The 13899-nt window shown below is 43.0% G+C and overlaps 1 protein-coding gene across 3 annotated transcripts in view; it reads left to right on the top strand.

The window, feature by feature from the left end:
* Window positions 1–13899, top strand: part of GABBR2 (gamma-aminobutyric acid type B receptor subunit 2) — a 1221295-nt gene that overhangs the window by 656732 nt on the left and 550664 nt on the right. For all 3 annotated transcript variants that reach the window (XM_063922929.1, XM_063922931.1, XM_063922932.1), the window contains 2 exons: window positions 1345–1533; window positions 4630–4866. In XM_063922929.1, coding sequence (XP_063778999.1) covers window positions 1345–1533; window positions 4630–4866 — 426 coding nt within the window. The remainder of the gene's footprint in view (window positions 1–1344; window positions 1534–4629; window positions 4867–13899) is intronic.

Below are 13899 nucleotides of genomic sequence, written 5' to 3'. Positions count from 1 at the left end.
CATTGTTCCCCTTCCATCACTTGATCAACTTGCTATTCTATTTTACTACTAATGATTTCTACTTATCTCTCTCTTTATAATAATTATCTGTGTATCTTCTATAAATTGTATTTTCCTCCCCTTTTTTAAGTCTCTCTTTAAGCATTGGTTTTTTCCCCTGAATTACCACACTGCCTGACTTCTCTGTACCGTATTCCTTTTAAGAACTATAAACTTTATATTATGTAAATTCTCTCTGTCTCTCGGTTACTACTACAATATCTGATTCAGTCTCCATTCTAACAATGATCTTTCATGTTTCAGATGTGTCCTCATACATCTTGCCTCAATATGCTGCACAGTGGGTGATGCCTGGCTTGAGTGAGCTGACAAGTCCTGTGCATCTCCATTAGTGTTGGGCATCTTTTTTTGACAAACATCGCTATGCAAATAAAATTCACAAGCAGACTATGCTGGTCAAAATATGCAGTTTGCCTGTATTCTGTGTGTGACTGTGCCTGTATCTGCATACAAAATGCTATGTAAACATTGTAGCGTAGCATTTCGTATATGCCACGGGCGTACACAGAATATAGGCTTGCTGCATATAATTTTAATCAGCTAAAGCTGCTTGTATGCCCTATTTGCATTGTTTTGAGAATAAAATGCACTTTAATTGAAAATGTGTCACGAAAAGACTCTCAGAAATACCAAGTAATTCCACTAGAAGGGCTGTTTAACATACAGGGAGGCTAGATGTAGGTGGTCACAGCTGTACAGTAGCTCACTGTTTGTTACCCCTCTCTAGCTGCCTTCGTTTGCTTCTGTTCTTCTCTTGCACACTTCATCCCTGTAACTTCTTTTAGACAATCCACTTTTACTATAATACCTCTGTCATGATCCGTTTGTATTCTCTTACATTTTCATCTTTCTCAGAACTCTTCTTCAACTTCTGTCTCACCTCAATCTCTCTTTTAGTCTCTCAAGCATGTTCTCTGTTCTGCTTTGATAGGGCAGTGGAGTGCATGTGTTACTAGGACTTGCTTTGGTTACGTAAGCAAATGTTAAAGGATGCTTGCAACACCTTGTTCCTTAATGTACACTTGAGCAGAGGGTGTCTAACAGGATGATAACAGATGATTAAACACATCTTAAACAGCCTAGTAAAAATTCGAGTTAACAAAAGTATACCAATGACATTTACAGGAGGCCTAGCATTTCTAGAAAACCTTATATACTTTATTATGATTTTTTATATAAAGTTAGCAACGTAAACTCAACTACTGTACGTTACTTTATAGCAAATAATGTCATTTTTATATTGTTTTTCAACATGAGTGTTTAAATTCTCAATTTTTTTTCTAGGCGTTTGTTGAAGAGATGTTTGGCAGTAAGTATCAGTGGATCATCCCTGGATGGTATCAAGCACTATGGTGGCAGAAAGCCAATGCGTCTACATGTTCAACTAAAAATCTTCTCACTGCTATGGAAGGATACATTGGAGTGGATTTTGAACCTCTAAGCACAAAACAAATCAAGACAATATCAGGAAGGGTGAGCATTTCACAGACTATATTGTGTATTATTGTAAAGATATTCTTTCTAGCCTTTGGTTTTGAGATTGTGAAATATGCATTCGCACTTGGGCATATAAAAAATGCAAAAACAACACTCAATTGGTCAATAACAAGCAGTTTGATAGTGCTCACAATAATCATCAATCAGTATTTGCATGTGCCCCATACCACCTTAAAATAATACAGCTTTCTCAGGGATATATACTTTGTTTCCCATACAATATGTGTTCACGTAAGAGTCGCACTAGTCTGCAAAGATGTATAGGTGTGCATTTGTTTTCTGGGCATACACAGTACAACTTCATTTACAAACTAGTGCAGTACTCAATCTGTGCAGGACATCATGTGTAGTATCAGCCAAGGCTGCCAGCATGATATCATGTAGTACTGCATTGTGTACTTTTGACTACCTGATGCTACACAGGATACAACTTATATCAAGTTGCCTCTGGATACATTTGTTTCAAAGAATTCTGGCAGACCGATTCGTGTCTTATTTTATTCTTACATTCGGCTTTACCTCTATTTGACATGTGACCGTATGCTATTTTTTATCCAAATGATTTGTATTTGACTTACAATTAGTTTTGGAATGGTATAAGCCTTCTGATAAAGAGCCATAATTTGAATCGAAACGTCGAGATATCATGAGGCTCCTATGAATAAACGGATGCTGATTTGAATCCACTTGTATTTGATTATTTCTGGAGAGTGCACCCTCCGACCGTACGGTGGAACTGTGTATGTATATATATATATATATATATATAGAGAGAAGGTGCGGGCCGGCACTCCTCCCAATAGCTAGAGATTACCCTGGTGCCCTCTAGTGGAAAATTTTGCAGAGTCCCAATACAGAAGACAGCGGCACTCAGGTATTTTAGAAATGTAAATTTGTATTCAAAAAGTACAAGAAGGCCCTTCTTGTACTTTTTGAATACAAATTTACATTTCTAAAATACCTGAGTGCCGCTATCTTCTGTATTGGGACTCTATATATATATATATATATATATATATATATACTAGGTGGCTCATTGCGCTCTTCACACCGTCGCAAGGGGCTACGCTGCCTTAAGCATAGCACGGGCTTTTGGCGTGCAATATGCTGAATATATGGAGTATTACCTCCAACCCTCTAATTTTGTCATTGGTTACATATTGTGGAGACAAAGGGCTTGCGACTGTGTGAACAGCGTACGCAGGGCACGATGAATCACTTAGTAGGTTCTGTGGATGGGGGAGTGGTGGGTGCAGGGGAGACACGGATGGTGGAGGGGGGCCAGGGGTGTTGCGGGTGGGGGAGGGGCTTTTGCAGGGGAGCTTCGGGTGGTAGAGGGGCGGGTGGGGGGGGCAGGGGACTGGAGATGGAGGAGGGTGTCTGTAGATGCTGCAGGTGAAGGGGGGGCGGATGGGGCCGGAGATGTTGTGGATGGGAGAGTGTGGGGTGAGGGACCGAGCCAGATGGGGGAGGGTGTCCTGGGGTGCGTCGAGTGGGGAAAAGAGTCCTGAGCAAAATTGTTGGGGGGGGGAGGGGGGTAGCGGTAGTGCCGCGGGTGGTGTAGGGTTGGTTGAGGGGGTGCGGCGGGTGGGTGAGGGCCGGGTGCGGGAGTTGCATGGTTGGGGGAAGGGCGGATGCGGTGGTGCGGCGGTGGGGAGAGGGTGCGGTGGTGCTGTGGTTGGGGGAGGTGTGGGATTGTGTGAGGTGCATCCAGCTGGGGTTCCGCAGAGATAACAGTATAGGGGACATAGGCACAGTATAGGTGACAGGTGGTTGGTGGAGGGGCGGGTGCGGGGGTGCCGCCAGTGGGGTAGGGGGTCCCGAACTGGTGCGGGTGGGGGAGAGGTGGGTGCAGGGATGACACGGAGGGAGGTGGGGTTGCAGGGGTGTAGCAGGTGGTGGAGGGGTGGATGCGGGTGAGCGGTTGGGGGTGCGTAGTGGCGGGGGTGCCACGGGTGCGGGAGGGGCGAGTGGCGCGGGTGGGGCCGAGTGGCAGGGGTGCCGAGGATGGGGGAGGGGTGGGTAAGGGGGGGGGCTGCGAGTGGGGGAAGGCCGGTTGCGGGGGTGGTGCGGATGGGGGTATGGGGGTGGTGCGGATGGGAAATGGGTGGGTGTGGGGGTGCTGCGCTTGGGGGAAAGCGGGTGTGGGGGTGCTAAGGGCAGCTGCCGTGTATCGCTACCTCCATTGCTGCTGCTCTGTGTGTACATTTTTGCTGTAAAAGGGGGAAACTGGGGGAACGTTGGCCTGCGTGCCCTCCCCAATCCACACACACACATTGTACAGGGGCACACTGACATATGCACACACACTATACAGGGGGAGCTGGCAGCCATGAAGAGGCACATACCTTCTGTTATAGTGCTGCTCCAGCACCCCCTCGTCAGCACATCCTACATGGTCTGTCTCCAGCCTCCCCATTACCTGGCGTCGCGGGAGGGCTGGGACGCAGGAGGACGCACTGCTGTGCTGTGCTCAGTGTGTGTCCAGAGCAGGGAGGGCGGCTTTGGAGTCTAACCCGTAGGAGCGGCCGGCGGCGGAGACACAGCCGCCGTGAGTGACGGACAGCGGCCATCGGACACACAGCAGCAGCAGGCAGGCCGGGAGAGGGAAGGAGGCAGGCGGCTGTTACCGGCTCCCGGCACCACACGCCGCTGATCACCCACTCATGTGGTGGAGTGGTGTGAAACAGACGGGTGAGGCGGACGGGTCGGTGCAGGGGGTTCGGGTCGGAATTGTTTGTTGGGGGGTAATTGGAGGCGGGGTGATGGCAGATGTGGTGTGTGTCACGTCAGCCCTTCCCCTGTACAGCACCGCTGGGACGTCACACAATCCTCCTATATAATTGGCCAGTGCTGTGACTCCGCCCAGCGTTAGAGGCCCAGGCACAGAGTCTGGGCTATTATATAGGAGATATATATATATATATATATATATATATATATATCTAACAGTTATTCCTGTTAATAAATGCCCAATTGCGAATGTACATTTGTTGATTTGCTGTACAGAATGACTGCTTTCAAATGCTATTTAAAAAAATAATTCATGTCACTTGCTTTTTACTTATTTAGACTCCACAACAATATGAAAAAGAATACAATGAAAAGAGGTCTGGTGTGGAGCCCAGCAAATTTCATGGTTATGCCTATGATGGAATGTGGGTAATAGCCAAGACACTACACCGAGCAATGGAGTATCTTAATGCTACCAACCGGCATCAAAGCATTCAGGATTTTAACTATACAAACCACAAGCTTGGAAAAATATTTCTTGACGCAATGAACGAAACAAATTTCTTTGGTGTAACAGTAAGTGTGCCCTTCTCTTTAACTTTAGTGAATATTTCAAAGCTGAATTTAATAAATAGAATTTATATTACACAATTTCATGGGCACATGTTATCACAATATGGAGTAGTGTTGTAAAGGTATGTTTCTGATTTGTATTTTTCATTTTTAATCTAAGTATTTTTATCATGCAAGTCATTTAAATGTCAGGCTGGTGGTAGTGTTTTTTGTTAATTGAGGCTAACAGACATAGTGAAACAATATCATATGACATTGAATTAAAAAATATTAATTTATTTAAATTACTCTTGATGATTTTATAAATCATGAAACACTGGTCAGCAATGAACGAGTAACGTAAAAATACTAGCCTTATATAGAATATGGCAATGACCTCTTTTCTGAACAATCTACTGATGTTTCCACTCACATCTAGCCTCCCTGCATGTTAAACGGCCCTTCTAGTCACACCATATATGGCACAGTCAGGTATTTTACTAATAGTTATGCTGTGTGCTATTCTCAGCTTCCATGCTATGTGGTTCTATCTGAGTTAATGTGACTTATTGTATCCTATGTTTGTTTGTGGCATAGTCAAGGTTGGTGAGACAAAGGGTTAAGAGAGCCCTGCATGTTTCATTTGGGCCCCACAATTACTGATGGCATCCCTGCTAATGCTGACACATATGTAACATTGCATTGTAAGCTCTGTTGGCCATGCAGTCATACTTTTCAGTAATAAAAAAATGGCATATTGTATATATTATATTATCAGCATATAGCAAAATAATGAGAAAAATATAAACCTACTAATAAAGCCTCAGTCTGTTCCTCTCCTTCTCTGTCTGCCCCCCTTACTGCTGATTGTCCCATCCTGCTCCCATCCAACCCAGCACTATCCTAACACCCCCTCATCCCCCCACTACCCAATTCCTGGGGGGCAGTTGCTCCTTTTTTGTGGCACTTGTTCTGTGCAGCAGCAATTGGAGCTGTTGGATGGGTGACGAGCATCCCAGCTCCCACTATGCATGGTGGAGAGGGGACAGACCTAACACAATCAATATATAGATAACCAGTACTTTGCTTATGCCTAGATTTATATCTACACACAGTATTTATTTAGTTGTTTGCTTTTTGTGGTCTAGCAGATGCATTTTTGTTATATGCTAGCTCACAAGAATATATTACTTGCTCTAAAATGAATTAAATGAATGCATCTATGTATTCTTTTGATTTGTAGTACTCTGTAAGCTTATTTTATTGCCCATTGAAATTGTTAAGAGGTATCATGTTCTTAAGCCAGTCAAGTTAAAAACAGCATTGAAAATGTGAAGTGAAACTAAAATCTTATATGAGTGGATACTTACTTTTAGTTATTTACTAATGATTTATTTTCCATTTTTTAACATTGCAGTAGTGAGACCAAATTAAGATAACCGCCGATAACAAACAGAATTACATTAGTGATTACATTTAAATTAGAAAACAACTTTGACTGTCAATTGAAAACAGAAAAATCATATACTGTAGAACAGTGCTTTACCAGGGCCATATTAACCATTATGCTGAAGCATAGGGGCCCCACAAGGACTAGGGGCCCATCAATTTTTTTTGCTAAGGCACTGTTAGTATTATTACGTTACTTCAAAAGAGAAAAGAAAAGGGAGAACGATTGTGCTGTGAGAAAAGAAGTCAGAAGACTTTATTTCAACTGGGTATCAGTGTCCGTGTGAATACTGAAAGTTTAAATACAGCATACCTCCCAACTGTCCCGATTTCAGCGGGACAGTCCCGCTATTCGGACACTGTCCCGCTGTCCCTCTTGCGGGTCACAGTGTCTCGCGGGCGGAGGGTGCAGTTGGGGAGACTTTGATCACCCGGTGTTCTGCTCTGCAAAGCAGCCGGTGAACACTTAATACATGCTATGCTCACGCGCACGGCATCTATTCAATTCTGGGAGGGGAGCAGGGGGCTGCCCAGCTGCTCGGGGAGTGCTGGGCACGCCCCCAAAATGCCTAAAAAACAGGTCCGTGATGCTCGACCATGCCCACTTTGCTGAGGCCATGCTCAATTAACGCTAAGCCACGCCCCTTCTCCGGGTCACACGCGGGTGTTCCGACCCTGACATCTACAAAGTTGGGAGGTATGATACAGTAATGGCATAAGCTTTACTTACCAAACATCAACTGCAGGTGGTTAAGGATTGAAGTGGAATAGGTGGCACAAAATACCTAAAAGCCTAGTTGCCCAGCCATAGGTTAATTTGGCCGTGACATTTACTTAAAAAAAAATACAAATGAAAACTGGCATTTTAAAAGACTTGCATAGACTAGTCACAAAAAGGCAAGTAAATATTGTGAATCTATGGGGGTAATTCTCAGTTGATCGCAGCAGCAAGTTTGTTAGCAATTGACAAAACCATGGGGGTTATTCCGAGTTGTTCGCTCGCTAGCAGATTTTAGCAGCATTGCACACGCTAGGCCGCCGCCCTCTGGGAGTGTATCTTAGCTTAGCAGAATAGCGAGCGAATGATTCGCAGAATTGCGAATATAGAATTCTTAGCAGTTGCTGAGTAGCTCCAGACCTACTCACAGATTGCGATCAGCTCAGGCCGTTTCGTTCCTGGTTTGACGTCACAAACACCCCCTGCGTTTGGCCAGCCACTCCCCCGTTTCTCCAGACACTCCCGCGTTTTTCCTTGACATGCCTGCATTTTTCCGCACACTCCCAGAAAACGGCCAGTTTCCACCCAGAAACACCCACTTCCTGTCAATCACACTCCGATCACTTCAACTATGAAAATTCTTAGTTCAGACGTGAGTAAATCTACTAAGTTTTGTGATAAAATACTTACCGCATGCGCATGGTACGCAGTGCGCATGCAGTAAGTATTTTAGCACAAAACTTAGTAGATTTACTCATTTTTGCCTTAATCGCTACGTTGCGAAAATCGTCAACAAGCGAACAACTCAGAATGACCCCCCATGTGCACTGCAGGGGGGGCAGATATAACATTTACAGAGAGAGTTAGATTTTGGTGGGTTATATTGTTTCTGTGCAGGGTAAATACTGGCTGCTTTATTTTTACACTGCAATTTAGATTTCAGTTTGAACACACCCCACCCAAATCTAACTCTCTCTGCACATGTTACATCTGCCCCACCTGTAGTGCACATGGTTTTGCCCAACTGCTAACAAATTTGCTGCTGCGATCAACTCAGAATTAGGCACAATAATTCCAGCAGTGTTGGTTGTGGCCAAGAAAGTATACCTTTTATATGTGCTTTCATTTTCAGTTTAGAAAATGGTCGAGTATCAAAATAATTTTAGCGGTGTTGCATTACCTGCTCAGCTGTAAATTGCAAAATCTATTTCAGACTAGAGGGTTTGCTTTGCACACTAGAATGTTATCTTTGAAACAATACTATTGTATTCCAAATTATGCATATTAGCCTGGACACTTTAGGACATCACCTTCCATTGCTCAGTTCAGTGTAACTAAACCATTGGAGCTGTATGACCATAGATGTAATAGAATTAGACTGCTAAGGGAGTCACTTTAATGAGACGAATCTATAACATTCCTTTGGGAGATTTTGCTTTCGGAAATGTTCCGTGCACTTCATTTTTATGTGTGCCTTGTGGCAGACCTGACTCTTGTATAAAGAGACTTTTTCTAATTTTGACATTCATTTATTTGACAGCCATTTTGCAGCTTCTTGTCCTTCAAAAATGTCTTCTTTAACAGCATTTCCTTTATTAGTCATCATGTCATGCTTTACATTGAAACACCAGGATCAAAAATCACGGGGAGTCCAGACTGAACATTGCCTAGTAGATTTATTAATTGATATTTCCAAAGGCACATACAGTACACAAGACACTCCTCTTTGTGTTTTTCTGGTTGTGTACACAATTGATCTTGAATTCACAAAGTTATCACAGTTTCTTTTGGATGATTTTCTGCCATTATGGTATTTATATGTTTATTTGTTTGCTTAAACCTATGGATTATTATTATTTTTTAAAATATTTAAACAATTGAGCTATTGTTGAAGATAAGGTAACAGTTTGTTTTTGCATTTGGGATATCACAGTGTTGTACTGTACCAGTTACTATCGTAATAGTGCTACATAATTGATTGAAAATGTTTGTGCTTCTATTACATTGTGATGTGTCCTACCTGGCACACTGTATTTGATAAACAATGCCAGCATCATGGTCAGTGGTGCAAGTAGAAATATTTTCTTACTGGTACTGAGTGCCAAAAAATGGGCGTAGTCATGTGTTGTGAGGGAGCGTGGCCACATGTCACCAGTTGGAGTGGCTACATGACACTAGCGGACAACACAGACCCTTTTCTTTGGACTCTGGGGGCAGGGCTAGAAATATATATAGCAATGCCTCCAGTATAATAAATACATATAGTAATGCCCCCAATTTGATAACAATATATAGAACCGCTTCCAGGATGCTTTGTGGTACATTATAATTGTGGTAATGGTGGTCAAGTGTGCAAAGTGTGTGGCAGGTGGTACTGCATACCCGCTGCCAAATTCTTAAGGGTACTCCGTACCCGAGCGTATCCGCATACTTGCACCACTGATCATAATTTAGAAAATGAGGAACAGCAGTATTGGAAGGACTTTTCATGAGGTGTACGTGTAGGGTTTCCCTATTTTGGGACAGAAAATGGGCACAATGTAGCTGAGTTTTGTCAATTAGATACCAATTAAATTTGATGATTTTGAAAGCAGAGAAGTAGCTAACACCATCTGTAGCTGGCGTTACCTTATAGTAGTTATGGGCTACTTACTGCAGATTCTTTCTGAAGGATCCCTCCCCGTCTCCCCACAATGATACATGCACCGACCATCAGCCACACATGCGCAGTACACGCCCTGAAGACAAACCAGTCAGCAGTGACAGCTTAAGCTATTAGTCTGCTTCCTGAGATGCTTATCAGAATACATCTCCTGTCAAGTGCTTTTCAGCAATTTGCATAAAACTATTTAGCACATCCGCATTAACAGTGCTGACTATGATAAATATGGTCATAGTATCTATAAGGGGCACATAGGCTGGAGAGCTCTGAACAGATCAAAACAAAACAAGGATAACCAGACATTCCCATTTTTTTAGCTCCATTAAAATAAAAACAGTGCTTGACTGGAGGTAAAGTTCATTAATTTATTAATGACAAATAATGCAGGGTAGCTGAAAGTAAGGCAAAACAGAGAGATTAGATTTGGGTGGAGTGTGTCCAAACATATATCTAAGTGCAGTATAAAAATAAAGCTGTTTAGTATTTGTGGGCTACATTCAAAAGCTGCTAGGATTTACCCTGCATGCAAAAGTAATAAATGTATTCGCCAGTGAAGTGAGGGGAGGCAGAGCCTTTCCTGTCATACTCTAGTATACGCTAGAGTTTTGTCTATAAAATAATGCACACATGAAACCTTGGTTTCATAATTGTGTGTAAATCTGGCTCTGGTACTAGCCAGTGCCTCCTCAGCAATTTACCTCACCGCACGTCACTGGTATTTGCTCCACTTGCATTGCAACATGGTTCTAAATGCAAAGTTACTTGCAGCTTCTTTTGCTTTGTTCCCAACTCAGTATCAGCCACAGTGTACAGTGAAGACAACAGAATTTTGTTGGCAGTAGTCTGTCATTGCCTCCTCTACTAAACAAGCAGTGTCTTTGCTAGAACAGCACCAGCAAATCTCATGTCAGTTATACCCCGTTCACACTGCACAAAATACCCGGTATCGACCTGGTATTTTGCCGGGTCGACACGGGTCGCTGTGCAGTGTGAACAGGTCACTGCTGAATTCCCAGGTCATCTGACCCGGTAATTCAAACCGGAAATAAAGAAGGGTTATTCCCGGGTCAGGCGCAGTGTGAACGGATTAACCGGGTTGATGCGACCCGGCACCCGGGTTGATGCGACCCGGCAATGGCAGTGTGAACGGGGTATTAAAGAACAATATAAAACTGATGTGGCATAAGATGTTTTTAAGGATTTAGTATGATTTACAGGGGAGCTTGTTAGAGGGGAGCTCTCTTTAAAGCGTTAAACACTACTGCACATCCAACCACTTACTAAGGATACAGGAGTGTATATATTCAAAGTAGCTCTGTGTATCCAAGAAGATATAGATGCAGTACTACTCATACCTGTACCCTGTACCCTGGCTTTGTCACTCAAAGAGGTGACAAATCAAGGTTTTACTAGATGGAAGATAACCCTACATACGTGTCTTGAGCTATGTTAATAAGTGGACAACTTCCTATAGCTGTAAAAAAAAGGTGTTCCCATGTTTGTGTTTTAATATATTAGCTGTTTATCAATTACCATTTTAATAATATATTATTATTATTATTATTATTATTATATTATTATTATCATCCTTTATTTATATGATACCTCATGGGATCTGCAGCTCCCAGTTACAGAGTACATAAACAAGTAAGCAAAACAAGAAAACGGTGACTTACGGTTCAAGACAATATAAGACAAGTACAGGGTATAGAAACATTGCTGCGTCAGCAGTTGACACTGACATAAATATCAGGGCGGCAGAAAACTGGGAGATTGGTGCCATTAAAGGGAGCATTGAAGAGAATATAGGTTAAGTCAGAGATGGAAAAGCACATGAGGGAAGACGTCCCTGGTTGTGAAAGCTTACATTATGAAAACATGTCACTGTATAGCAGTGGTGCAAGTAAAAAAAATTATTAGTGGTACTGATAGTAAAAATGGGCGTGGTCACGAGTCATGAGAGGGCATAGTCACACAAAACTAGGGTAGTGGCTACATGACAATAGGGGCATGACCACATTATGCCACACACCGTAATGCCCCTTACACATTATGCAACACACCGTAATCCCCCTTACACATTATGCCACACACCGTAATGCTTATTACATATTATGCCACACACCATAATGCCCATTACATATTAAGCCACACATCGTAATGCCTTACATATTATACCACACACCGAAATGCCTATTACATATTATACCACATACCGTAATTCCTATTACATATTATGCCACACACAGTTATGCCACTGACCCCATTTAATGTCCCACACACAAAAATTCCCCTTGTAAATTATGCCCCAGTGGTGGGCTAGTGGTACCACTACCATATTTCTTAATGGTACTCCCTACCATCCTGTACCACCCTACTTTCAGCACTGTTGTATAGGTTGAGGGTTTTCCAAAATAGCAGTAAGGATGTTTGTGTGATGCAAAGGGGAATATTTACTATTAACAAAAACCCACAAAATCAACAAGCTCCTGAAAATTAAGAATCCTTATTGGGAATGTACAGTATTAAGTCACCAGGATACTGTCTTTGATAAGACCCTGTCCCAGTGAGCCGTTAGAAGTAAAGTGATCACATATGCAATCACTTCATCCCTGGGTCTGGACTCACCCAGGCCACTGTGATGCACGGCTATCCAGCTGCGTATGAGCAATGTTAGAATCTTGTGATTGCCACCCAGTGGTGCAAGTAGAAAAAATGTCTTAGTGGTACTGCGTGCACCCAAGAAATGGGTGTGGCCACATGGGGCGTGACCAATGAAAATGGGGGTGTCATACACATATGGGGACCAGATACACATATGCCCCCAATAGTGCCAGATACACATATGCCCTTTGTAGTGCAGTGCCAGATACAAAGATGCCCCCAGTAGTGCGGTGGCAGATACACATATGCCCCAATAGTGCCAGATACACATATACCCACCAGTAGTGCAGTGCCAGATACACCTATGCCCCCAAGTAGTGCAGTGCCAGCAGAGTTACTCACTGCTGATGCATGGGGCCGGCTCTGCTGCTGCTGTGTCCACGGGGAGGAGAGCGCAGCACGCGCCTCTCCTGCTCCTCAGCGCTCAGTCTGGTCTCCATTGGCTGTGGTGTGTACCTCAAATCAGGCACCGGTTCATGAGCCTATCAAAGCTCGCTGTCCAGAAGCCAATCAGGATTCACTGCTGCCGGTCCACGAGCTCTAATTGGCTAAAGAACCGGAGCCTGATTTGAGATACACGCCGCCACCACCGGAGACCAGACTGAGCACTGAGGGGTAGGAGAGGTGCATGATGTGCTCTCCTCCCTGTGGACACACAGTGCCTGCAAGCAAGGTGAGTGGGCCGACAGTCCTGCATACCAGCTGTAAATTTCTTACCAGTACAGAGTACCGGCCTTTACCACCATGCTTGCAGCACTGCTGCCACCTGGATCAGCTCCAGTCTACCCGACAGTGATTGTAAAACCCCTTTCTGGCAGTACTACAATATTGAAGATAATGGGCAAAAACCATCTCATGGCATTAACCCATGCATGGTAGATTCAAAAACCTAGGTTTTGCCAATCTGGTTATATACTATCCCCACAGAAAGCTATAGAAATACCTGATGTGAGTTCTGACAACTATCTTATTACGTTTTAGGGATACTTAATTCTGGCCTTATAGATGCAGAAACAGTAGGTTCTGTATATTTTAAGGACAGAACTGTTTGATAAATAGGCCCCTTTAAAAACACTTTGAAAGTGTAGTAGTGATTACTAATTATAATGCATTTGTCCACATTTACAAGGAGTCTCTGTAAGAGGATTTGCTATTAGGCTGTTCATGGATCAGTGACTTTTTTTTGGCTCATAGATTAATGGCATTGCAGTTTTTGTACATATCACAAGAGTGCAGTGAAATGGGCATCATGTCTGAAAAAAATTGTGATGATGCTGATTCAGCTGCTTTATCATTACGTATAAATACAAAAGACAACAAACATTTGTTTATCCTGTATAAACTCCAGTAGAAAAATAAGAGGTTAATACATTAGGAGCAAGGGATTTTTTTTACTACCAACTAATGCAATAAACATAATGATACAGTAGTTCCTGTAACCAGTATCAAGTGGGCTAGAAATAAAGGTAGAACAATAATACACATTGGGATATTTATTAAGCGATGAGTTTGAAATACTAGGAGGATTGCAGCATGTACTATCATAGGAATTAATGGTAGTGTT

This window comes from Pseudophryne corroboree, chromosome 5 (assembly GCF_028390025.1).
Source record: "Pseudophryne corroboree isolate aPseCor3 chromosome 5, aPseCor3.hap2, whole genome shotgun sequence".
NCBI classification, from domain to species: Eukaryota; Metazoa; Chordata; class Amphibia; order Anura; family Myobatrachidae; genus Pseudophryne; species Pseudophryne corroboree.
This window is presented reverse-complemented; position numbering and strand designations above follow the sequence as displayed.